The sequence below is a fragment of the Balaenoptera ricei genome, chromosome 20 (genome assembly GCF_028023285.1).
Source record: "Balaenoptera ricei isolate mBalRic1 chromosome 20, mBalRic1.hap2, whole genome shotgun sequence".
Classification (NCBI taxonomy): domain Eukaryota; kingdom Metazoa; phylum Chordata; class Mammalia; order Artiodactyla; family Balaenopteridae; genus Balaenoptera; species Balaenoptera ricei.
Genome location: NC_082658.1, coordinates 55,582,272 through 55,605,067, shown reverse-complemented (window position 1 = coordinate 55,605,067; position 22,796 = coordinate 55,582,272). Strand labels below are relative to the sequence as shown.

Below are 22,796 nucleotides of genomic sequence, written 5' to 3'. Positions count from 1 at the left end.
CACAATCATGGCTTTTTTTCCTTGCCAGCCCTCTAGTCTTTTATGCACGTTTCAAAGCCATAAGAGTGACGATTACAGCCATAACATGTGGCCTGACTGGAGCAGAATCTGTCCATCAGAATCCTACTAGCGCCATCTGAAAGAATTATCTGCTCCTTAAACACAAAACTGTCTCCCCAACAATCAAATTTTTACTGAAACTCTTTATACAATAACTTACTCTTTTATTGAAAGTGTTTTTCTGATTATTAAGTAATACATACTTGTTTTAGAACAGCTGGAAAATACAGAAATGTATAAAGAAGAAAATAAGAATCATCCATAATTCCACTACCGACCAGAACTAATCACTCTGTGGGTTTTACTCTTGAAACACCGAGCTTTAGCTCTCTAATGCTTCTGAAACCTAGCCACAGACTGTTTTCTTTCAAAGCACTCGTGTCTTTTTCCACAGAATATAAAATAGAAACATATAAAAAACATACTCAAATAGAACAATGAGGTTTCTTCACAAAGTGGTTTCCTGTAAATCCTCCATTTCCAAATTTCTATGAGTCAGAGACTCTAATACAGACTACTGAGATTTATTAAAATAATAATAATAAAAATAAGAGACCAAAGAAGAGAAAGGCCAGGGGCTTATCTCCAGATCCCCCCCCGGCTCCTCACGCTACCAGGGGCAGGGTGCCCACTCTTCTTCCGAGCTGGAGGTCTTTCAGTCTTAGGGGCTGTAGCGAGGCGGCGAGGGAGAGCCTGGGAGGGAATCTGAGAGTTGAGGGAAAAGAGGAAAAAAAAGTCAGTGTCGCGTCCTCTCAACCGCCCCCCTGCCACTGAGGAAAGGCATCGTGCGTGGGGAGGGCCAGAGTCAGTCAGCAAAGGGGAAGGGCCATGCTACAGAAAATGGGACCCGGGATCGGAGGGGTCGGGCGACAGAGGACAGAGCCAGCTGGCGGGTGTGCAGAGGGTGAGGCATGTGAGAGCCCGCAGCCCCTCGTCCCCGCCCTACTTTCCCTCACCTCTTTCCGGGGCATGTCACCCAAGCGGGAGTCTGTGTTCCTTCTGGGGGCATTATCCCCTCGGCTGTCAGTCCTGCCACACAAATCAAGGGATGAGGATGGGCAGCTGTTCCCCGCACTCTCCCCACACGGGGTGCACGAACTACTCCCCAGTTCTGTCTCTTAAGAATAAGAACAAACAAGACAGACCCGGGGATCAAACAGGAGGAAACATTAGTGGAATCAAATACTGAGTTATACTAGATTGTCACAATCCTAGGACTCTCAGTTCTGAGCTGCAGGGTAAAGAGGAAAAAACTAAGGTAGAAAAACATGGAGAAGAGATTTTTTTTTTTAAGAAGTGAAAAAAAAACAACCAGACAAACAGAAAAGTAGAGACAAAAGACGGGTGGGGAGGAGTGAGAGCTGGAGGAGACTCCGATCTACATCCCACCCTCACTTCTTCCCCAGAGAAGGACGGAAGCTGCTACTCACAGGACAACGCGCGCCCTCCACTCCTCCTGCCCACAATCCAGGTCCCATCCACCTAGGCCCTCCTCCCCTCCCTCCCAGGCTGGTACCCGCTGTGTTCCAGCCTCTTCAGGTAAAGCAGCAGATCCTCAGCAGGCAGTGCCCCCCAGCCCCGAGCTTGGTACAGTCGTAACAGCTGAGACACCTCCATCAGCTGCCTCGAGGGTGCGAGCCCATCTCCACCTGAGAGACACATCAGTAATGGTCGTCATCCTAGGCCCTCCCCCAACCCTATCCCAGCTCTCGGAGTCCAGACGGGCCTTCAGTTCCAGGTACCAGCTCCACACCCGAGACCTACCCTTTTTATCTGCCGGTAAACCATGACCTGCTTACCTCTCTCTGGGGAGCCAACGCTGGGACCGCTGCTCTGCGAATGGGCTGAGGGAAGCTCATGGACCCGGAAAAGGCTGGACGCCATGGCTAAGGGCACTTTAGTTTTATGGACCGGGGGTGGGAGGCGTGGCGCCTGAGGGGCTTCCTCCCAAGATGGGGCAGTCAGAGGACCTAGCAAAGGAAAGAGATTCAAATCAGGAAATGGGGCAAAATCCAAGGAATCCTGCCACCTTAGCCTTCGTGGGGCTTCGTCACTTTTGCCAGCTCCTAAAGACCCGTCCCTGGTAACCGGATCTCCCACCCCTTCCAGGCCTGGCCCCAATCTTCTCCAGAGGTGGTGCTCACCAGACTTAGGGGGCAGCAGGTCGTTGGAGGGGTTCTCGTTGCTCTGGGGCGCTGTCTCCAGCAGCTGGGGGGACAAGACAGTAAGGTTCCCTGACACCGCTGAAGAAAGAGACCTCAGTGTCTGAGGGAAGCGGCAACTGGGGAAGTAAGAGCTGGGGCTGGTCACCTAAGTTCCAGAAGGAACTACTCCAACTGGAAGAGACAGAAGCTGGGACGAAGTCTTAGTCCTAAAAGGCGGATGAAGTCAGAATCCTAGTCTCCCAGAGTAGAAAGAGAAACTGAGGAAGGAGAGGAGAAAACAAGGTGGGACGGGTGGGCCCTCTTACCTGGTGCAAAAAATGCTTGAGGCCCTGCAGCTGGGAAGGGGGCGGCAGCCCTTGCTTCAGGAAGCCATCCCCGTCAGACCCAGGATCTTCCTCAGGGAATGGCCGCTCTGCCCTGTGATCGGGATGGAAGCTCCCAGCTGCAGAGAAGGCCTCAGCTGTAAAGTGAAACAGGGGCGTGTGCTGTAGGGGAGGGGGTTCTCCGCAAATCAGCTCACCAAAGGCCTGGAAGGAAGGGGCCTATTAAATATAACAGGGGCAGCACAGCCAGGAGAAGCTGGTCACAGTGGAAAACAGCTGGAGAGGGATGAACTGAAGGCAACTGAGAGCTGGCACAGCTGAGTTCTACGACAGAAGTGTAGACAGAAGGGGAAGGCTATGGTACTTGGCTGCTGAATAAATAAATACCACCGCAGCACAGAATGGTTTAAGATCGATAGACACGTTCCGGCTCCTTCACCAGAACGTGCCCTCTTTCTTAATGCTACCTGGGTTGTCATGTTTACACCACACAGAGCACCGTCTTCCCCACAACTCACAGCTGACTAAACCACGCGTGGCCACCACTCAAGGTCAGCCGATCCAAGGGATGGTTACCAACCCAACAGATCGCCTCTCTTTAAACTGGACCTAAGAAACAGAGGCACCAATGTCTCTGTAAGGTTGTCTAGAGTCTTTCTGGAGTCAGTGTCATGGCTGCTCAAACTCACGTGCAAACCAAACTTGTGAGAGCAAGAACCTGAGGGAGAGAGAGGGCTGGTCGACCAAGAGGAAGGAGCAGATGCCGGGGAGGCAGAGTCCGGAGCCCACGCAGGCCCCAGTAGACGAGGAACAGCTGCCCAGTTCCTGGCAGCGCCCCTGAACCAACCCCAGTTCTCATTAAGCACAGATACATCACATTTCCATAAGCATCACTCCCTTTATTTGAACAAACGAGTGGATTCCTGCTCCTTGCAATTTATGGTCACTAAGTGATGTGGGAAACGAAATGCTCAAGTCCCGGACAGAAAGGAAGCTAGGTTAAGAGGGAGCGAATCCGCGTGGGTAAGGAGAACCCCAGTGACTTCTGTCCCCAGTCACCTGAGGATGAGGTGAGATCCGGCTTTGGCTCCAGGGGCTGGAAGGAGTGCTGGCTCTGGAAAGTGGGGCCCAGCAGGAGGCTAAGATCTGGGGAGGGGCTGCGGAGAACAGGTGGCAGCACCCTGGGCGGCTCTTCCTGCGCTTCCCGGCTCTGCTGCAAGACGGGCTTCAGGGCCACGGCCACGGGGGGCACAGTCCAGATGCTCCTCTCCCCCTTCTCCGGCTCCTGGGGCCCAGGGCTGGAGGGGCCGGCAGGAGGAACCTGGGCACAAGAGAGGGTGCACTTGAAGAGACGAGACATGGCACAGACACTTCAATAAGATTACAAATTAGTAGAACGTCCTTAAAAGGAGGTTTGGGAACATTTATCAAACTTCTATCAAATTTTAAAATGCTTATTTTTGAACTTACAATTCCATTTCTAGAAATTTTATAGATATACTTGCACAAAGACATATATTAATGATATTTTTTGCAGTACTGTTTGTAGAAGCAAAATACAGGAAACAACATTAATGTCCACCAATAAGCACTTGGTTAAGTAGAAAGTCACAAAACTGTGTACAGAAGGCTACTGTTCGGGGGCGGCACTCGAGACACCAGTAACAGCCGCTGCTTCTGGGGGGAGGAACCGGGAGACCGAGGTGCAGGGATGGGATGGAGATTACTTTTCACCGTATACCTTTTTGAACAGTTTGGATTTTTTTTCTTTTTTACCATGTGCATGTCATCATCTATTCCAAAAAAGATTTTAGCTAATAACAAACATTTAATAATTAAAAGAAGGAAGCAGGAGATGCCAACATAGGGGTGAACTATGGACCGCCCTTGAGGGGGAGCTAGATTTCCAGAGAAGGGGTCTAAACGCAATCCTGAGCAGCGTACCGGGGGGCTGGGCGGCAGGGCGGCGGTGCTGAGCAGGCGGCTGGCCTCCTCCCAGTGCGCCTGCAGCAGGGCCTGCAGCCGCCCCACCAGCTCCCCCCGCTGCTCCTCCAGCCGCTGGCTCCCAGCCTGCAGCTCCCGCACTCGCGCCTGCTCCCGGGCCAGCCTGAGGGCAAGACGCGAGAGGCGATGTCGGGCTTTTAAAAAAGCAGGGACTCGGAGAAGAGGAAGAACCAGAGGGGAATACGGAACACGTGAAACTGTGGAAGGCGCTGGGGCCAGGGCGGGAGGGGCCAGGGCTACGGAGGAAGGGGCCCTTGGCCACTCCCTCGGGACTGCGGCCTCACGGGGAGACCCGGGGCGGCACCTGAGCTCATGGTCCTGAGCCACCTGCTGCTGCCTCTCCTCCCGTTCTGCCATCTCCACCTTGAACTGAGCCAACTGAGCGGACAGCTCCTGCTGGTGCTGTCCGTGTAGCTCCTGCAGCTGCTTCCTGAGAGGACACAGGCGAGAAAAGAGGACCGAATCTTGAGACAGAAGAACTAATCAAGTAAGAAACAGCCAGAACGCGTGCACGTGAGAGTGAGCCAGCCAGCCAGCCAGCCCAGCCGCGGCACAGGGGCGTTCAGCAAAGAGGACAGCTGGTATCTTAGGGTGGGTTCCCCAGAAGCAGAGACGGAGATGAGGATTTATGGGAAAGTGGTTCATTTAAGAAGCATTTCTAGAAAAGAACTGGCAGGGGACTAGGGGTGAAGGGGGGAGGAGGCTCAACCCCCCAGGGCGGCTCCGGAAACGCTGCAGGTCGAAGCTCACCACTGTACCCACCGGGGGCAAGGGAGCTGGAAATGTATATTCCTGTGGCCATCACTCATTGGTTAAGTGCTGCTTCCTATGGGGTGAAAATGGAAAACCCCCAAGCACATCTGGTTCTCCCTGTGAACCTGAAGGCAGCTCTCCCACCGAGAGACTGACAGCAGCCAGTGCGTTGGAAGACAGCAGCTAGTGAGCCCCACGTACCTGTGATGCTCCCTCAGGCAGGCTGCTTGACGCAGGCTGCTCTCCTGAGCCTGCGCCAGCCGCTCTGTCACCCGTTGCTCCAGCTGCACGGCCAGCTCCGACTCCATCTGGATCCGCTGGCTTTCACACCGGGCCTGGGAAGGCAGGGTCATTGTCAGCTCGGTTCTGTCTGGGCTTAGAAGAGGATGGAGGATATAAGGAAGACAAAAAAATCCACGTACCAACGCTACCTCGTATGCCTAAGAGATAAAGAAACAAGAATTTTGCCACAAGGAGTGAAAGAGGTTTCCTTTCCTTATTAAACCATGAGGTGCGCACACCTTACGTGTACACAAAAGTAAAAATGACTTTGGACAATAGAAATATCTTTTTTTTAGACAAAAGAAAAGTTAGGTAGAACAATCATGTGTTACACGTGTCTGAGGTAACACATGCAATATTCCTGGGGTACCACCTGAAACCCGGGGAGCATTCAAAAAATGTCCGTGTTCCCTCCTCCTAAAGCAGAATCATTGTCTATTTTCTCACCTCATAATCCTTGTCAACTCACTGAAATCTGACTTCCACTCAGAGTCCTGCATGGCAAAGAACTTAATTTCTGAATCCCGCAGTGGTTATTTCTCAGTCTTTATCTTATGTGATCTCACTGCAACACCTGCCACCTACATCAGCTTTTCCTTCTAAAACCATTTTCCCCTTCACTCCTGTGATACCACCAGCCACACAATCTCATTCTATCCGATTGTTCTTCAGTCTCAGCTGACTGCTCCTCCTCCAACTGCCCATCAAGGCAGAATGCTTCCTTGAGTTCTGTCTTCAGTTTTCTTTTTGACCACATGCTACCATTCTGGGTCACTGATGCTTTTACCTGTGTAGAGCAAATGTCTAGCATTTAGGCCATGTTTTTTGCTACCGTTTATACCTTAAAACACTTTCTATATCTCTCTCTTTAGCCTGGACCTTTCTTCTAAGCTTTAAGCCCATATACCCAGAAACCTACTGTATATGCCTCAAATAGAACACATCCAAAATTGAGCTCATTTGTTTTTCTACCCTCAAACCTTTTCCTATTATATTTCTTGCCTTAGTTAATGGCACCACTCTCCACTGAAACACCCAACCTATTTGAAACCCGGAGTTATTCTTGACTCCTCCCACATCTTTGCCCCTCCCACTGGTCATTTCATTCTATTCAATACTAACAGCTCTCTAATTTACCCTTCTGCTCACTACTACATTAATTCAATATTACTTCAAGTCTAACTGATCTCCCTGACTCTATTCTACCCTCCACCCTCTCTCATTCCGGCCCTAGTGGATGCTCTACTTTGTGCCTGAGTGAATATTCTAAAGCACAAAGATGCTCAATTTATTTCCTTGTTTGAAATCCTTCAAATGTCCCTACTGTCTAAGGAATAAAGTTCTGGCTGCTTAAACTGGCTTATAAGGCCCTTTATGATCTCCCACTCATCTATCTCATCTCTCCCAAATAGGTTCCAATCAAACCAAACTCCTTACAGTTACCTAAATTCTTTTTTTTAATTTTAAAAAATTGTGGTAAGAAACTCATAATACAAACTTACCTGCTTAACCATTTTTAAGTGTACAGTTAGGTAGTATTAACTATATTCATGTTGTTGTACAGACCTGTAGAAATTTTTCATCTTGTAAAACTGAAACTCTAGGGCTTCCCTGGTGGCGCAGTGGTTAAGAATCCACCTGCCAATGCAGGGGACATGAGTTTGAGCCCTGGTCTGGGAAGATCCCACATGCCGCGGAGCAACTAAGCCTGTGCACCGCAACTACTGAGCCTGTGCTCTAGAGCCTGCGAGACACAACTACTGAAGCCCACACGCCTAGAGTCCATGCTCCGCAACAAGAGAAGCTACCGCAATGAGAAGCCCGCGCACTGCAACAAAGAGTAGGACCTGCTAGAGAAAGCCTGCGTGTAGCAGTGAAGACCTAACACAGCCAAAAAATAAACAAAAACAAAAAAAAAAACAACCTGAAACTCTATACTCACTGAACAACAACTCCCCATTTCTCCTTCCCCAGCCCCTAACATCACCACTGTTTCTGTTTCCATGATTTTGACTACTCTAGATGCCTTGTTACCTAAATTCTCTTTTTTTTAGTTTCATGTATACAACATAGTGATTGAATATTTTTATACATTATAAAATAATCACTACCCTAAATTTTTTTAATGAAAAAACTTAATATATACTCCATCTGAGCCAGCAATTCCACTTTAAAGAATCTATCCTACAGAAGCGGTGCCAAAAATTTATGTACAATGATGTTCACTGCAGCACTATTTTCTTTTCTTTTTTTTTTTTGGCCACAACGTGTGGCTTGCGGGATCTTAGTTACCCAACCAGGGATCGAACCCATGTCCCATGCAGTGGAAACACGGAGTCCTAACCACTGGACCACCAGGGAATTCCCTGTAGCACTATTTTTAATAGTGGAAAAAACTGACATCAGTGTAAATTTCTCATCAAAAGGAAAATGCTTAAATAAACTATGATTCATCCATTTACAGCAATATTATATAATTCTTAAAAATAACATCTATACATCTTAATTCTTAAAAATAACATACATCTATATGTATTGACATGGAAAGATGTCTAAGATATATTATGAGGTAAAAATAACAAGCTGCAGCGAATGCATATACATTTTTTTAAAGCACCAGCCCAGAAACCCATATGAAAAGGTTCTAAAAGGACACAAAGTGATGTGGGAAGGGAAGGCAACCGTTTCCTTCTGTAATATTTGAACTTGTATTACAGATAACTTTTACATCTTAAAAATATTTTTTAGAGTTCTCTGGGGAGACTACCTTGACCCATCCGTGTAGAATTGACGGCTCCTTTCTCTGTCTTTGATATTTACCTCTGATAAGTTAACTTTGAGAATTTAAACAGAAACTGAGTTTGACTTTAAAACTAGCTGACAAAAAAACAAACAAACATGAAATGCGGAAAAAATAATGAATCTAAAAGATGACAAGAAAGGAGAGGAAAATAAACATTGAATAAGCAAGACAAAATAAGATATAAAGTTAAGACATGGATTCAGCTATGAATAAGCTAATTAAATTAAATGAATTTAATGCTCCAGCCAAAAGGCAAATATATAAAGGTTGAAAGTAAAAAGGTTAGAAAAATATTTCTCAGGGAAACTTTTATTTATTTTTTTTAAAGATCAATATAGATCTATTAATATTAGGCAAGATTAGACTCTAAGGCAAAAAGCCTTGTAAGAGATAGAGTCATCTCATAAGGATAAAACACTCAATTTACCAGGAAAGATATAGCAATTTAAAAAATTATATGTATCTAATCATAAGAGAGCCTCAAAATGTATAAAGCAAAAATTGACAGACTACAGGAGAAATAGACAAATCCACACTCAGTGAGATTTTTAATAGAAAAAAAATAAAAAAGGATATAATGACTTAAACAGCATAGTTAACAAACTAGACAAATATACAAATAGACATATAAAACTTCACCAAACAACTATGAAATACATGTTTTTAAGCACACATGAAATATTTAGAAAACTTGACCATATATTAAGGGATAAGTCTCAACAAGTTTCAAAGAATTTAAATAATAAAAATAGTATATTCTCTCATGATATCCACAAGAAACTCTCCAATGATGGGGGTGGGGACAAGAAAAGAGAGGAAGGGGGGTGGGAAGGGGCAGAGAGAGAAAGAGGTGCAGACACACAACAGACAAATGTAGCAAAATGTCAATTGATGAATCTAAGTGTACTCATTATACTTACTATTCAAGCAACATTTAAGATAGAAATATTTCAACACAAAAAGTTGGGTGGAACGTACATAAATAAGTAATTTTTTAAAAGACCATGCTCTCTAATCACAAATATTTAAGCTATAAATCAATAATAAATATATAATTAGAAAACCCTATACGTTTGGAAATAACCCAGGAGATCAAAAAGTAATCATATAAAAAAATAATATTATTCAGGGGACTTCCCTGGTGGTGCAGTGGTTAAGACTCCTCGCTCCCAGTGCAGGGGGCCTGGGTTGGATCCCTGCTCAGGGAACTAGATTCCACATGCACGCCACAACTAAGGAGTCCGCCTGCCACAACTAAGACCTGGCACAACCAAATAAATAAATATTTTTTTTAAATGAATATTATTCAGAACCAAACAATAAGGCAAATATCACATGAGACAAGTTGTAGGATGCACTTAAGTTAGTACTTATGGAGGAACTTAGAAGAAGCAAGCATTCATCTTAAGAAGATTTTAAAAAGAACAACAGAATAAAATCAAAGAAAATATAAGAAATGAAATAAAGTACAGACATTAATAAAACAGAAAAAAAAAGATCAACAAAGCCAAAAGTTAATTTTCTGAAAATATATTTAATTAAATCATGAGTTAGATGGTTTTAAAAAGAGATGCTGAGGGCTTCCCTGATGGCGCAGTGGTTGAGAATCTGCCTGCTAATGCAGGTGACACGGGTTCGAGCCCTGGTCTGGGAAGATCCCACATGCCGTGGAGCAACTAAGCCCGTGAGCCACAACTACTGAGCCTGCGCGTCTGGAGCCTGTGCTCCGCAACAAGAGAGGCTGCGATAGTGAGAGGCCTGCGCACCACGATGAAGAGTGGCCCCCGCTTGCCGCAAATAGAGAAAGCCCTTGCACACAAACGAAGACCCAACACAGCCAAAAATAAATAAATTAATTAATTTAAAAAAAAAAAAAAAAGAGATGAGAGAAATGACACAAATGAACAATATCTGGAATGAAAAAGTAGAAAAGATGCCAGGGACATTAAGATAAAATTATGAACAACTTTAAGTCAATAGATTAGAAAATTTAGACTGAATAGATATATATAAGAGAACACCAAAAATAATTCAAGAAGAAATATAAAGCCTAAATATTTCTTTCTTTTTTTTTTTTAAAGGATTGCTTTTCTTTTCTTTTTTAATGTGTACCATTCTTAAAGTCTTTATTGAATTTGTTACAATGTTGCTTCTGTTTTATGTTTTGGGCCATGAGGCATGTGGGATCTTAGTTCCCTGACCAGGGATTGAACTCGCACCCCCTGCATCGGAAGGCGAAGTCTTAACCACTGGACCGCCAGGGAAGTCCCCCTAAATATTTCTAGAAACATTCAAGAAGCAAAATCAAGTCAAATACCAAGTATTCAAGAAATACATATTAAATCCAACCTTACAAACTATTTCAAAGTATAAGAAGAGAAGGAGTAGATCATGTTTCTAGTACTGGCAGATTGTTATTCAGAGTAACTGTTGTGCTGAACAAAAACAAACAAGTTGAATAAGATATTTTTTAAATATATGTATATACATGTATATCTCTTCCTAAAAAGTATCAAAGAGGTAATGAAACAGTACGGAATTACTAGGTCAAAGTAAAGGAAAAATGGGAGCCTAGCCAGGCTAGCAAGCACGGTAGATTAAAAAAAAAAAGAAATCTTAAAAATAAATAAATAAACAAACAAACAAATAAATAAAGAGACATGTACACTTTTTTTGGCAGGAGGGAGTCCAGACATTTAAGAAAATCTGTTAGATCACAGGTTAATCACAGAGATAATGGAACAGAAATGTCAATTAACACACACAAGAAATACCATTTGCAAAAACCATTTGGAAAAGTCACTATACAAACAGACGGCTGCAGCTGTCAAAAGAAATCCCTGAGGAGGGAGAAAATATTATTTCCAGAGTTACTACATTATAATACTCAAAATATACAGCTCTCAACAAAAAATTACAAAACATACCAAAAAAAAAACATGAAAATATGACTCATTCAAAGGAAAAAGAGAATATAACAGGAACTCTTCCTGTGGAAGCCCAGACATTGGGATTACTAGTCAAAGACATAAAATCAACAGTCTTAAATATGCTCAATGAGCTATTTAGACAATAAACTAAAGGAAATCAGAACAAAGTATGAACAAATAGGGGGTGTCAATAAAGAGATTTAAAGAGATTGAAATTATAAACAGGAACCAAATAGAAATTCTGGAGCTGAAAAAGTACAACTGATGATATGAAAAATTCACTAGATACCACTATACACTTACTAGAATGGCCAAAATCCAGAACACTGACATGCCAAACGTTGGTGAGGATGTGGAACAACAGAAACGCTCATTCATTGCTGATGGGAATGCAAAATGGTACACTCACTTTGGAAGACACTATAGTGGTTTCTTACAAAACTAAACGCGCCCTTACCGTATGACCCAGCAACCACACTCCTTGGTATTTACCCAAAGGAGTCCACACAAAAAACCTGCACATGAATGTTTACAGAAGTTTTACTCATAACTGCCAACACTGGGACTTCCCTGGTGGTCCAGTGGCTAAGACTCTGCACTCCCAATGCAGGGGGCCCTGGTTCGATCCCTGCAGGGAACTAGATCCCACGTGTTGCAACTCAGAGTTTGCATGCCGCAACTAAAAGATCCCACATGCTGCAACTAAAGATCCCGCAGATGGCAATGAAGATCCCACATGCCGCAACTAAAACCTGGCACAGCCAAATAAATAAATAAATAAATAAATAAATAAATAAATATTTTTTTAAAAACCAACAAAACTGCCAACACTTACAAGCAACAAAGATGTGTAGGTGAAAAGATAAACTGACAATGGAATATTATTTACCACTAAAAAGAAGTGAGCTATCAAGCCATGAAAAGACATGGAAAAAAATCGTATCACTAAGTGAAAGAAGCCAATCTGAAAAGGCTACATACTATATGATTCCAACTATATGACATTCTGGAAAAGGCAAAACTATGGAGAAAGTAAAAAGATCAGTGGTTGCCAGAGATTAAAGGGAGGAAGCGATGAACAGTGAAACTAAGTATGACACTATAAAGGTGGATACATGTCATTATAAATTTGTCCAAACTCATATAACGTACAACAGCAAGAGTGAACCTTAATGTTAACTATGGACTCTAGGTGATAATGATGTGTCAGCTGTAACAAACGTACTACTCTGGTGGGAGATGCTGCTAATAGGGGAAGCTGTGGGGGGCTGCAGTTAGGAAGCATATGGGAAATCTCTGTACCTTCCACTCAATTTTGCTGTGAACCTGAAACTGCTCTAAAAAATAAAATCTATTTAAAAAAAAATCACTACAGGGGCTCAGTGGCAGATGTGAGCAGGCAGAAGAAAGGATCAATGAACTTGAAGATAAGCAACTGAAATTATCCCATCAGATGAGCAGAAAGAAAAAAGAATGAAGAAAAAATGAATAAAACCTGGGGGACCTCTGGGACATCATCAAACATACCAACATATGCATTAGGGAAGTCAAGAGAAACAGAGAAAAATATCTGAAGAAATAATGGCCAAAAACTTCCCAAATTTGATAAAATTCATAAATCTACACATCCCAGAAACTCAACAATCTCTAAGCAGGATAAACTCAAAGAGATCCACACTGACACATTATTGTCACACTATCAAAAGCCAAACACAAAGAGGGAATCTTGAAAGCAACAAGAGAGAAGCAATTTGTCACTTACCAGGGAGCCTCAATAAGATTAATAGCTGATTTCTCCTAAGAAATCATGGAGGCCAGAAAGTAGTGGAATGACATGTTTTTTTGTTTTTTATAATTTATTTATTTTATTTATTTTTGGCTGTGTTGCGTCTTCGTTGCTGCGCACGGGCTTTCTCTAGTTGCGGCAAGTGGGGGTTACTCTTCGTTGCTGTGCGCGGGCTTCTCATTGCAGTGGCTTCTCTTGCTGTGGAGCATGGGCTCTAGATGCATGGGCTTCAGTAGTTGTGGCATGCGGGCTCAGTAGTTGTGGCTCACAGGCTCTAGAGCACAGGCTCAGTAGTTGTGGTGCACGGGCTTAGTTGCTCTGCAGCATGTGGGATCTTCCCGAACCAGGGCTCAAACCCGTGTCCTCTGCATCGGCGGGCGGATTCTTAACCACTGAGCCACCAGGGAAGTCCCAACATGTTTTAAAGAAAAACGACTGTCAACTAAGAATTCTATATGGGGAGGGCGGGGGGAATGTGAGGAAAATTCTTCAACAATGAAGAAGAAATTAAAACATTCCCTGATGGATAAAGCTAAGGGTGACCATTACTAGTGGACCTGCCCTACAAGAAATTCTAAAGGGAGTCCTTCAGGCTGAAATGAAATGAAATTAAGACAGTAACTTGAAGCCATATGAAGCAACTGATAAAGGTTGCTACACAGGCAAATATAAACCTATATTACTGTACTTTTGGTTTGTAACTCCTTTTTTCCAATATGATTTAAAAGGCAAAGGCATAAAACAATAGTTACAAATCTGTAACAATAACAATATGAAGGGGGAGGGACAGAGACATATAGGAACAGAGTATACGCTACTGAAACTAAAGTAGGTATTATCCAAACTAGGTTATTATTACTTTAAGATGTTAATTGTAATCCCAAGGTAACCATTCAGAAACTAACTTTAAAAATATACAGAAAAGGAAAGAGGAAAAGATAACAGTATACTACAAAAATATCAACAAACTATCAAAAAAAAAAAAAAGGCAGTAATGGAGGAACTGAGGAACAAAAACATTCAAGACATACAAAATACAAACAGCTAAATGGCAGAAGTCCTTCCTTAACAGTAATTACTTTAAATGTAAACGGATTAAATGTTCCAATTAATGGGCAGGAATTGACATAATGGATTAAAAGAAAAAAACATGATGCACCTATACATTGTCCGCAAGAGACTCACTTTACAAAGACACAAAAAGGTTGAAAGTAAAAGGATGAAAAAAGATAGTCCATGCAAATAGTAAACAAAAGACAGGGTGGGGGCTATATTAATATCGGACAAAATAGATTTTAAGCAAAAAGGTTATATTAAGAAGATACAGCAGTTATAAATATATGTGTACCTAATAGAGCCCCAAAATTTATGAAGAAAAAAAATGACAGAATTGAAGGGAGAAAACAGACAGTTCTACAACCACAGTTGGAGACTTCAATACCCCACTTTCAATAATCGATGGAACAATAACGAAATGGAGGACATGAACAACACTAAAGCCAGGCGCTACTCTGGGATTTAACAGTAAATAGACAAAAATCATTGCCCTCATGCAACTTACAGAAAATAAACAAGATACACTATGGGGGAGGTGGAGTGGGGAAATGGGTGAAATAGGTGAAGGGGATCGAGAGGTACAAACCTCCAGCTATAAAATAAATAAGTCACAGGGATATAATGCACAGCATAGGGAATATTCAATGATACTGTAATAACTTTGAATGGTGATAAATGGTAACTAGACTTATCATGGCAATCACTTTGTAACATATATAAAAATATCAAATCACTGTGTTGTACACCTGAAACTAATATAATATTGTAAGTCAATTATATTTCAATTTTAAAAAATTAAATACTAAGTAAAATAAATAAAAAGGTATATTATGTAGTATAGTAGGAGAAAAATTAAACAGGAAAGGGAACAGGGATTGTCAGAGGTTGCAGATTTTACTCAGTGTGGTTGGGCAAGAACTCACTAGGAAGATGACGTCTGAGTAAGGAGTAGCTCTCCTTACTCTAAATTCTTATTTATCATACTCCTTCAAAAATGTGTGTGCTAGACAAACTCCCCATCTATCTGGTGAGCTCCTTGTTGGCCGGGGCTATTGTGTTAGGACTATCCCAGCACAGAGCTTACATAGAAGGACCATTCGATAGGTTTACTGAATGCCCACAGAGACACGCACAGCTAGCATCAGTTCAGGGGGTACAGCAGCGTATAAATTGCTACCGAATTTTTTACTAACGTCTTCACCCTTGGCCCTCCGTGATAAATTAGTTTCCATGTGGTCAGCCCTCCAACTCAATGGGCCAGGTGAAAAGTAAAAGCGTGTTCTCTCAAACACTGGCCTCACTAACCCAGAAACTGGGTGTCTCCTTAAGTCAACCATTATAATAAGGAAAAGTCTCTCAGAAACTCATTAATGTGCCCTTACCACACATTTTATGCATAAAAACAGAGGCCCATAAAGGTCAAAATTCTAGTTAGAAATAGGAGTGTTTGGGCTTCCCTGGTGGCGCAGTGGTTGAGAGTCTGCCTGCCAATGCAGGGGACACGGGTTCGAGCCCTGGTCTGGGAAGATCCCACATGCCGCGGAGCAACTAGGCCCGTGGGCCACAACTACTGAGCCTGCGCGTCTGGAGCCTGTGCTCTGCAGCAAGAGAGGCCGCGATAATGAGAGGCCCACGCACTGCGATGAAGAGTGGCCCCCGCTCGCCGCAACTGGAGAAAGCCCTCGCACAGAAACGAAGACCCAACACAGCCATAAATAAATAAATAAATAAATAAATTTATTTAAAAAAAAAAAAAAAAAAAAGAAATAGGAGTGTTTGCACTGACTCCTGAAAGTCACTCTGCCTCAGACCTACGTCTTCTCACCAGGAACTCTCCTCAAGAACCTCTGCCTCCTGACCTGCACCAGGCTCATCTCCAGCTGCAAGGCGTCTCTCTCTCTCCGAGCTGTGTCCAGCTCTCCTTCCAGCCGCCGCACCTCGGCCTGCACCAATGCCAGCTGCTGCTGGGCCTCCCGGGCTGCCTGGGCCTCCCTCTGGGTGTTCCCGTAAGAAAGAGAAATCAAACTTAAGTTTGTACCTCATTGCCTGTCTCCCGGTTACCTCTATTCCCCGATTCATCCTCCCGTACCCTAAAAACCAAGCTTCCTCTCTCCTCACATGTGACCTATTTCCTCATCTCTGTTGAATCTCACTCTTCGGCCCTCCATGTATTTGATGCCCCCAGCCCTTCCTGCAGGCCCTACGCTCTCAGTCTTCTCTCCCACATATAGTTCTTCACTCTCCATCCCAGTCCACTACATCGCGTTTTCTGACATCCGTCTCATTCAATTATTTTGTCCTTCATCTGTTCCCCTATTCCCCAAGTGCCGCTTTTACCTTCTCCCTTTCCAGCTGAGCCTGGCTCTCCTCCTGCAGCGCCTGGTAGCATTCCTTAAGCTGGTGCTCCTGCTGGGCCCAGGTCTGCCGTTCTTCTTCTAGGGCCACCTGAAGTGCCTCCAACTGTTGATGCTCACTGAGTTGCCCAGCCCGAGCCTCATCCCGTTCTTCCTGCAGGGCCCGGCACCGCTGCTGTTCCAGCTCCAAGCTCAGGGTCAGAGCTTGCCTTTCCTCTTCCTATAGCCCCAGGAGAAAACCAAGATCCCTAGCATGCCCTCAAGAGACCAGCAATCTGCCCCCTTACCCCCATACAGTGTGCCCGCTGAGAATTACATCCGTTAAAATACAATAGTTAACAAGCCCACAAGATTATAATATGGTAAATAAGAGCTTCTGTTCCAGAGTTAGGTAGATTTGGGTTCAAATCTCAGTTTGAATCCCAGCTCTGCATTTACTTTGTGTTCTGAGGCACACATCCTTATCTGTAAAGTGGGCATATTACAGTCTACCTTGTGAGGATTAAAGTTAAAAGCGTATGTAAATAATTTAGCACAGTGTCTCTGGCACGTAGTAAGTACTCAATATACAATAGCTATCACCATCGTCATCAAAAGAAATTCCACAAAGACTAGAAAATCCAGCCTGCAATCGTGTACTAGCCAACCAGCAGCCTCCATCAGCGCTCTTGGATGTAGCCTGTTAGGAATATAAGTACCAGCATGCATGTAGCAAGCATGTGTCATGCATGCAAGAAATTCTAAACCTGGCTACTAATTCATATGGGTAATCATCTTATCATTTCAGCAATTAGAAACTTGAGTTAAGTCTCATCCCATACCTTTTCTGGTCTGCCATAGACCAGGGTTCTCAAACCTGGCTGAACGAAATCACCTAGGAAATTTCTGAAAATATTTAGGCTCCCCAACCCCCCATATATCAAAAACTCTGGGAAAGGGTCAGAAATCTGTATTTAAAAATAATTATCCAAATGATTTTAATGAGGATACAATCTGCTGAGTGTCTCAAACTTACTCGGTGGCAGAGCTTACTTTCTGTAGAGTATCTAGCAGAACTAGTGTTTTTGTTTTTCTTTTAAATCTTCTTTTATGTATTTATTTATTTATTTATGTGACCATGCCACCGAGGCATGCGGGATCTTAGTTCCCTGACGAGGGATTGAACCCGTGCCCCCTGCAGTGGAAGCACAGAGTCTCAACCATTAGACCTCCAGGGAAGCCCCCAGAACTTGTGTTTTAAAGAACACACTTTGCCCTGGTGCAACCCAAATTATGAACTCCCACAATCCATCAAAAGCCCGTATCCCTCTAGAAGTAATTAACAGCCTCTACTGGAATTAACCCAGGAAGCATTCTCACCAGTGTCTCTCTTTCCCGTTGCTGCAGTCTGGCACCTTCTTGCTCACGATTCAGGGCCTCCATGGCCTCAGAAAGGCTTTGTTCCAGGCGGGTTACTGTCTTTCAAGGAGAGAGGAACACAGGACAGAGGAACTGAGGGGAATCCCGGCACTTCGAAAATCATTAACAACGTAAACTCTAAAAGCAAGAGTGAACTAAATGACTTGGGGGCCAGAGAGAAGACCACATGGCGTGAGGAAAGCTGAGAAGGCATCAACCATGCAAGTCTGACAGCAGAAACACTGAAGGGAGAGGAAGCGAGGAGAACTGTCAGGCCAGCTATGGCAAGACTGAGGTCAATGTGTCAGAAGCCCTGATTCCAGAGCTGTTTCTACCCTCTCCCATCCAGCCGTCGGTGACCCAGGTTCTAAAGCCCCGTGACCCAGGCTGCACACCTCCTGCTGCTTGCTTCTAGTGAGTTCAGCTGCCTGGCGCTCCTCCTGGAGTCCCCGAAGCACCTCTGTCCGCTCAGCTTCATGCCGGTTCCAGCCCTCCACCACGCGCGCCAGGGTCTCAGGAAAGTCAGATAGAATTTCAAATAATTTTTTTGCCCTCTTTCTGCCCACAGGGGCAGGGTCAACAGCCACTTTCTCCCAGTGGTCAGTTAACCCACCACTTACCCCAGCTCCCAACATGAACAAAGAAATGTTGGTTGGCCTCCCCCTATTCACTATTCCTTGGTGTCCCCCATGGAGAGACCCACCCGCATTCTGCTACCCTGGCACCTTGTCCAGTTGTTCAATCATGATATCCTTCTTGCGGTCGGCAGTCACGGCCACAGCTAACTGTTGCTGAAGCTCTAGCACGCGGGTCTGCAGGCTCTGAATATGGCGCTCACAATGCTGGGAAGAAGGATGAGGAGTCTGGGTGTTGCCATCCTTAGTTTGACCAAAGCTCCAAACTTTCCAGCTCCTCTACAGGGGAAATGGGCTGGAGACAGGGAGCCTGGGTCCCAGGAACAGAACAGGTTTGGGGAAGGAGAATCAGGAATTCTGGAGCCTAAGACCTCCAACACCTTCCTCTCCACCTCAGGAAGCAGGGGCTTAGTTTCCAGCCTCTTCCCTTTTCCAGATCTCCTGGGAAAAATTTCCATGAACCTTTTGGCAGGGGTGCAGCAGCCCATGCTGCAAAGAGTGAGAAGTTACTCCTGCCCTAAGAAGCATATTGGACACAACGATTCAACATGGCAAGGATAAAGGGGAAAGCCTTTCATTCATGGCCAGGCAGTTTAAAATGGAGGAAGAGAAGGTTCCAAAAATGACAACACAACCAATAATTCTGACTCTTCCTCTGCCTTGTCCCTCTCTCTGCCCCCTTCAGATAGGCTGAGGCTCACAGAAACAAAGCTCATTATATCACTGGTAGCTTTGCACAAGCCAACAAAGTTTGTTGTTCATTCACCAAACATGCACAGAGTATTTCTATGTGTTCGGTATATTCTAGACTTTAGGCAGAAAGTGCTGAACAAGATAAGGTGTGACCTGCATGGAGCTTAGGTTTTAGAGGGGGAAAACAAACAAGATATATCAGACTTTGATAAACCACATGAAGGAAATAACAGAATGATCTGAGGGAATAATACCTGGAGGGGAGGTGTGCCATTATAGCTAGGATGGTCAAAGAAGGCCTGCCTTCCAGCAGAGCCATTTGAGCAAAGTTCCAGCCTGCAGGCCCTTAACCTTCAGCCCCTTTTCTAATCTTTGCTGCTGTCAAAAGGAAGCCTTTATATCTCACCTTGCGACGGGTATGCTCTGAATCCAGTGCATCTCTCAGCCCCTGAAAATCCGGGGGATTGAGTGGGGGCCCTGACCGAAGGCTGGTGTAGCGGGGAAACAACTCTTCCAGGGCTTGGGCTGAGCTAGATGGAGATAAGTCGTGCAGGGGCCGGGTGCTGAGCAAATCAGGTAGAGAATATTAGGGTTGGGAAAGCTTTTGAGATCCACTAGCCCAACTGTGACATTTTACAAAAGAGGAAACTGAAACTCAGGGCAGGAGACTTGCCCAAAGTTACAAAGCTAGGTAGATAAGTGATAGAGCCATAGATAGCACGCAGGTTCTGTGATTCACTCTATAGTGCTCCTTCCTTTATTCCACACTCCCTGCAGTACAAGTCTCAGCAGAAACAAACTAGCTCTTCTGGAGGAAGAAGGACTAGAAGTTGGGAGAGAGCCAGGTACTAAGCAGCAGATGCCCATGTTCCCAAAGGAGGAAAGGGGATAGAAGAAAGGAGAGAAAGGATGAAAACTGAAAGCTAAGTGACAAGCATCTTAGGTCCTTAAGAGATACAAAAGCAGTAAAGGGAGAGCTAAGCACTAGAACATTTGGCTCGCCAAGAAAGAAAGGAAGTCAGCTAGGAGAACCCCAAGGAAAACTCACTTAAGTAAGGTGGCCGTGCTGTCACTGTCAAAGGAGTCCTCTTCCCGTCTCTCTGAGCCGGCACCTGGAGTAGCGGGATCCCCTGTGGGCAGCCAGAGAGGCCCACAGCCAGGGTCAGGTAAGGAGAGGAACAGGGACCACTTGAAGAAGAGGTCCTTCCTTTCGACTTCACCCACTCCTCCTGCCCTCTCCCAAAGAACGGGAACCTTTCCTCCAGAAATCTCTTATCTCCGAGGTCTAGGTCGCCACCCCCCACACACCCTGCTTCCTTTCTCCACTTTTTCCCACCCCTTAAATCTAGGTTCTCCTTTATAGGGAAGGGGTTCACTCACGATAGGCCGAATCTCGTGAGGTTTGGAGCATGCTCTGGAGTTGACCCCGAACATTTTCCATCTCAAAGATATGCTTGGAACCATCCTAGAAAAAGCAACATGGAAATCAGATGCAATAATCCATAATCTACCTACCGCCAGAGTAGATGGCATCCAGTAGCCCCTAAGGCCCAAGAATTTTTACTCTCACACCTGGGAAAACAAGAAAAATAGAACTGACCTAGTAAGAAACTCAAATGTCTACAGAAGCCAGACAGGTAATGTAAATGAATTAACTGGGCACCTTAAGACAAGAGTGGTGAGGATTCTTGCCAACTAGAGAGCAAATATCCTGTCTAAAGACTCTGTAGTCCATGGCTATCAGTTTTTCAAACTCTAGGCGGCCTAACCAGTCTGCAGATTGGTTATGATACCTGCTCTATCTGACCCTATCTATCTATAACATGTATAATTGATTAAACTATGTTTTAATGATTTACATGCCAAATTTTGAACCATATGATCAAAATAGTTTTGAGCTGGAAGGATCTCAGCATATTTTCCTTAAGTCCCTAGTTCCCTCTTAGGATGAAGAAACCTTATCCTCACTCCCAGCACCCACATCCCAGTTAAAGCACAGCAACCTATCCCACAGGTGTCTCTGAAGGAAAAAAAAAAAAAAGAGCTAGTAGTTTCACAACTTTCCAAATTATGGTGGCCCAGGCCACTCTCTCTCTCATAAACATTTGTTCCCAGGAACAAGCATGACTGACTGTGTAGTTAAAAGGAATTTGGAATCCAACAATAGGAGTTCAAGTCTCAGTAAAGCTATTTTTTTTTTACCACCCCCAATCCCAAGACCCTAGAGGTTTCCAAGACACACCTCCCTCACCTTTTTCTTCAAGTTGTTCTCCAATCCAACCGACAAGCTGTGACTCAGCTCTTGGGCTAAGCCATCTAACACCTCATGAGGAGGTGGGAAGGTGGTGGGCAAAAACAGCTGGGCTCGGGCTGTGCTCTCTGCCTGACGACTGAGGTGCAAAGAAGTATACAGCTGGGAGGTCACCTCAGAGGATGCTTGGTTCAGCCCAGGGGCTTCTGATGAATCACTCAAGAGATCCTTGGCCCGGAGAGGCGAACTGGGGCTGGTAGCTGATGTTGCCATGAGTACAGGGAAGAGACAACTGGAGACAGCAGAGCTGGGAACTCCTGGTTCTGCTTTAGGAGAGCCCAGGGGGAAAGTCCCCCGAGAAGGAAGATTTCGGAGAAAGGAGGAAGACTCCAAGTGAAGGATTCTTGTTGAATGAGGGTATGGAGCCTTTCTGGTTAGAGGAGAGGTTTCCAACGGTTCCAGAGGCCATGGGAGAGGGCAAAAGGATTTCTTTCCACAGCTCCTGGTAACAGTGGAAAAGGAGGGTGCAGCAAGGAGAGAGTGGGGACAGAAGACCTGTTGCAGTTCCTCTGGAGCGCTGAAAGCTGCAGATCAACTTCTGGCACAGGCTATCACTGGTCAACTGAGCTCTTAAGTTTTCACACCCAGAACGTGCAAACTGAAACGGACCCAAATCCAATAGAGGCCTAATTTCCGTCCAGCTGCCTTATTTGCCCCTCAACTGGCTGTGGTCTCAGAGGGGCAGGAACCTCATGCTCCCCACCTCCCCTCTCCTCCCACTGCACCCGTTCTACCCAGGGTCAACTCTCTAGTATATCCCCTCCCATCCCTCCTGTCAAGAAAGCCATAGCAAGGTCCCTAGAATCCCTCCCTCCCTACTATCCCCAAAGAAACTTGGTGAACACTCAGTCACGCCCTCAGACGTCCGTAAAAAGTACGCCGCGCTCAAGCCTAGCCTGAGATCCCCTACCCCGACCACCCCGTTCCAACTACTCTCCGCACCTCCAGTCCTCGGCCACGCAGTCGGCCAAGGTGGGGACAAGGGACTGCCCCCCTCCCCTAAGCCCCAGTTCGGCAACACCAAGACACCCCCCTTCCCGCACCCTACCCCACAATCAAAACCGTTGGCAGCCTCCCGCCCACCGCCCGCAGCCCCGCCTCACTCGTCTCGATGACGTCACCACCTCAGGACACCTTGTTTTCAGCCGCTCTCACAGCTTCTGGAGCCGGAGAGCCTGGACGCGCATGCGCGTATCCGACGGCCACGGATTGGCTGAGAGAGGTATAGGGGCGGGGTTATTGC

General features: G+C 45.1%; 1 protein-coding gene across 5 annotated transcripts; it reads right to left on the bottom strand.

The window, feature by feature from the left end:
- Positions 1–203: 203 nt before the first annotated feature.
- Positions 204–22,729, bottom strand: CNTROB (centrobin, centriole duplication and spindle assembly protein). 5 transcript variants are annotated; one of them, XM_059907462.1, is made up of 20 exons: positions 22,657–22,729; positions 21,494–21,995; positions 20,623–20,707; positions 20,291–20,372; positions 19,649–19,805; positions 18,640–18,756; positions 18,310–18,426; positions 17,876–17,974; positions 16,500–16,736; positions 16,022–16,156; positions 5,507–5,640; positions 4,857–4,982; positions 4,493–4,655; positions 3,608–3,869; positions 2,531–2,685; positions 2,205–2,268; positions 1,860–2,030; positions 1,577–1,709; positions 1,017–1,089; positions 204–765 (listed from the first exon to the last, which is right to left on the bottom strand). In XM_059907462.1, exons 2-20 carry the CDS (start codon positions 21,764–21,766, stop codon positions 640–642), a joined length of 2,709 nt encoding a protein of 902 aa, XP_059763445.1. In that variant the 5' UTR covers positions 21,767–21,995; positions 22,657–22,729; the 3' UTR covers positions 204–639. The 5 variants fall into 5 exon arrangements, with proteins under 5 accessions (XP_059763445.1, XP_059763446.1, XP_059763447.1 ...); XM_059907463.1 differs by having other exon boundaries at positions 21,494–22,151; positions 22,657–22,726; XM_059907464.1 differs by lacking the exon at positions 22,657–22,729 and having other exon boundaries at positions 19,649–19,772; positions 21,494–22,266.
- Positions 22,730–22,796: the final 67 nt, after the last annotated feature.

Bases quoted from the DNA above. Each gene is read 5' to 3' on its own strand.
- CNTROB (XM_059907462.1), bottom strand. From the start codon at position 21,766: ATGGCAACATCAGCTACCAGCCCCAGTTCGCCTCTCCGGGCCAAGGAT. The intron at 17,975-18,309 runs GTGTGCAGCCTG...TCTCCTTGAAAG, and splicing joins CTAGAAGCAAGCAGCAGGAG to ACAGTAACCCGCCTGGAACA. The intron at 2,686-3,607 runs GTGACTGGGGAC...TTCACTTTACAG, and splicing joins GGATCTCACCTCATCCTCAG to CTGAGGCCTTCTCTGCAGCT.